Source organism: Habropoda laboriosa, unplaced genomic scaffold (genome assembly GCF_001263275.1).
Source record: "Habropoda laboriosa isolate 0110345459 unplaced genomic scaffold, ASM126327v1 scaffold222, whole genome shotgun sequence".
Classification (NCBI taxonomy): Eukaryota; Metazoa; Arthropoda; class Insecta; order Hymenoptera; family Apidae; genus Habropoda; species Habropoda laboriosa.
The window spans coordinates 316,645-317,917 of NW_017100319.1; the positions used below are offsets into that span (position 1 = coordinate 316,645).

The 1,273-nt window shown below is 57.7% G+C and overlaps 1 protein-coding gene across 1 annotated transcript in view; it reads right to left on the minus strand.

Annotated features, from left to right (window-relative positions):
• Positions 1-1,263, minus strand: part of LOC108574127 (zinc finger protein 608-like) — an 11,252-nt gene extending 9,989 nt beyond the window's left edge. Inside the window, 1 exon segment of the mRNA XM_017936647.1 lies at positions 22-1,263. Within this exon segment, the coding sequence (XP_017792136.1) occupies positions 22-499 (478 nt within the window). The 5' untranslated portion in view covers positions 500-1,263.
• Positions 1,264-1,273: the final 10 nt, after the last annotated feature.

A 1,273-nucleotide genomic window follows, 5' to 3' on the forward strand; every position in this document is an offset into this window, starting at 1 on the left:
CCCCTCCTCCTCCTCCTCCGCCTCTTCTTCCCCCTGCCCCTGCTGTTCCTGCTCCGACGTTACCACCGACCGTTTGCTCGCCGTTGCGTTTGCCACCGCCGCTACTAGACTCGTTGTCACCGTTGTTGCGGTTGTTGTTACCACCGAGACAGACGCTGCCGCTAGCGCTTCCGCTGCTCTTGTTGTTCTTACTACCGTACTCGATCTCACCGATTTTCCCGCGGTGCTGCCCGTCCACGTAACGACGATTACCACCGCCGATATCGTTCCCGTTACGATGTCCCAGACGGGTATCGCCGTTCTGGTTGTTGTTGTTGACGACGTTACTGTTGTTGTTATTACGGCGTAAACTGGCGTTTTTGCTACCGTTGTTCGCGCCGTTGATTTTGTTATCGCCGCTGGTGTAGTTGTTGTTGTTGCCACCACCACCGCCGACGAACGGAGATGGTCCTTTGCGGTTTACGTTAGGGAGGCGACCGCCTAGTGGCGTGGTCGCCATGCCCTTTGAAACGTTTCCCTGGCGCCCGCCAGCCTGATCACCGACTGCCCGCCTATTCTCACCGATTCCAAGCAATGGCACCACGCGCGACACGCGTCCGTTTTACTACTCCGACCACCGCCCGCGAGACGCGCCACGTCCATCGAACACATCACTTATCGTCTCGCGGCTGCCCTCCACACCGATATCCGATAATCGCGATACACTCTCCTTCTCTCCCTTTCTCTCTCCCACACGCACCCACACGCACACAAACACGCGGGCGTACTCTCTCTCTCTCTCCCTGACACACAAGCACGCACGCACGCACGCACGCAACTATTCCCTATTACGCCCTATCTCCCTATCCCTTCGCTTCTCTTTTCCTTTCTTTCTCTCCTCGTCCCACGTTCGCTCACTACTCTTCTTCGCCGAAAACCACTCGCTCCCCCCGCTGACGCCTCCGCCACTCGCTCGACCTCCCCCGCGTTCGGTTTTTCGTTGCACGGACAACCCCTCGTTTACCGCTTCTCCGCGATTTCGATTAACCGCGATCTCGCGGGACGCGCCAACCTTTTCTCCAGCTCGTGCTCCTCTTCCTCTCCTCTCCAGCTTCCGGTGTTTCCGCACCTTCTCTTCCTCCTTCTTCTCCTCCTCCTCCTGTTCGCCACGCTGTAGTATTCCCTTATCGTCGACTCCCTCCCCACGTCCCCCTCCTCCTCCACCTCCGTCTTTTCCTTTTTCCTCTTCTTCTCCTCCGTTCTTATCTCACCGACAATGCGTTTTTCACCAGCC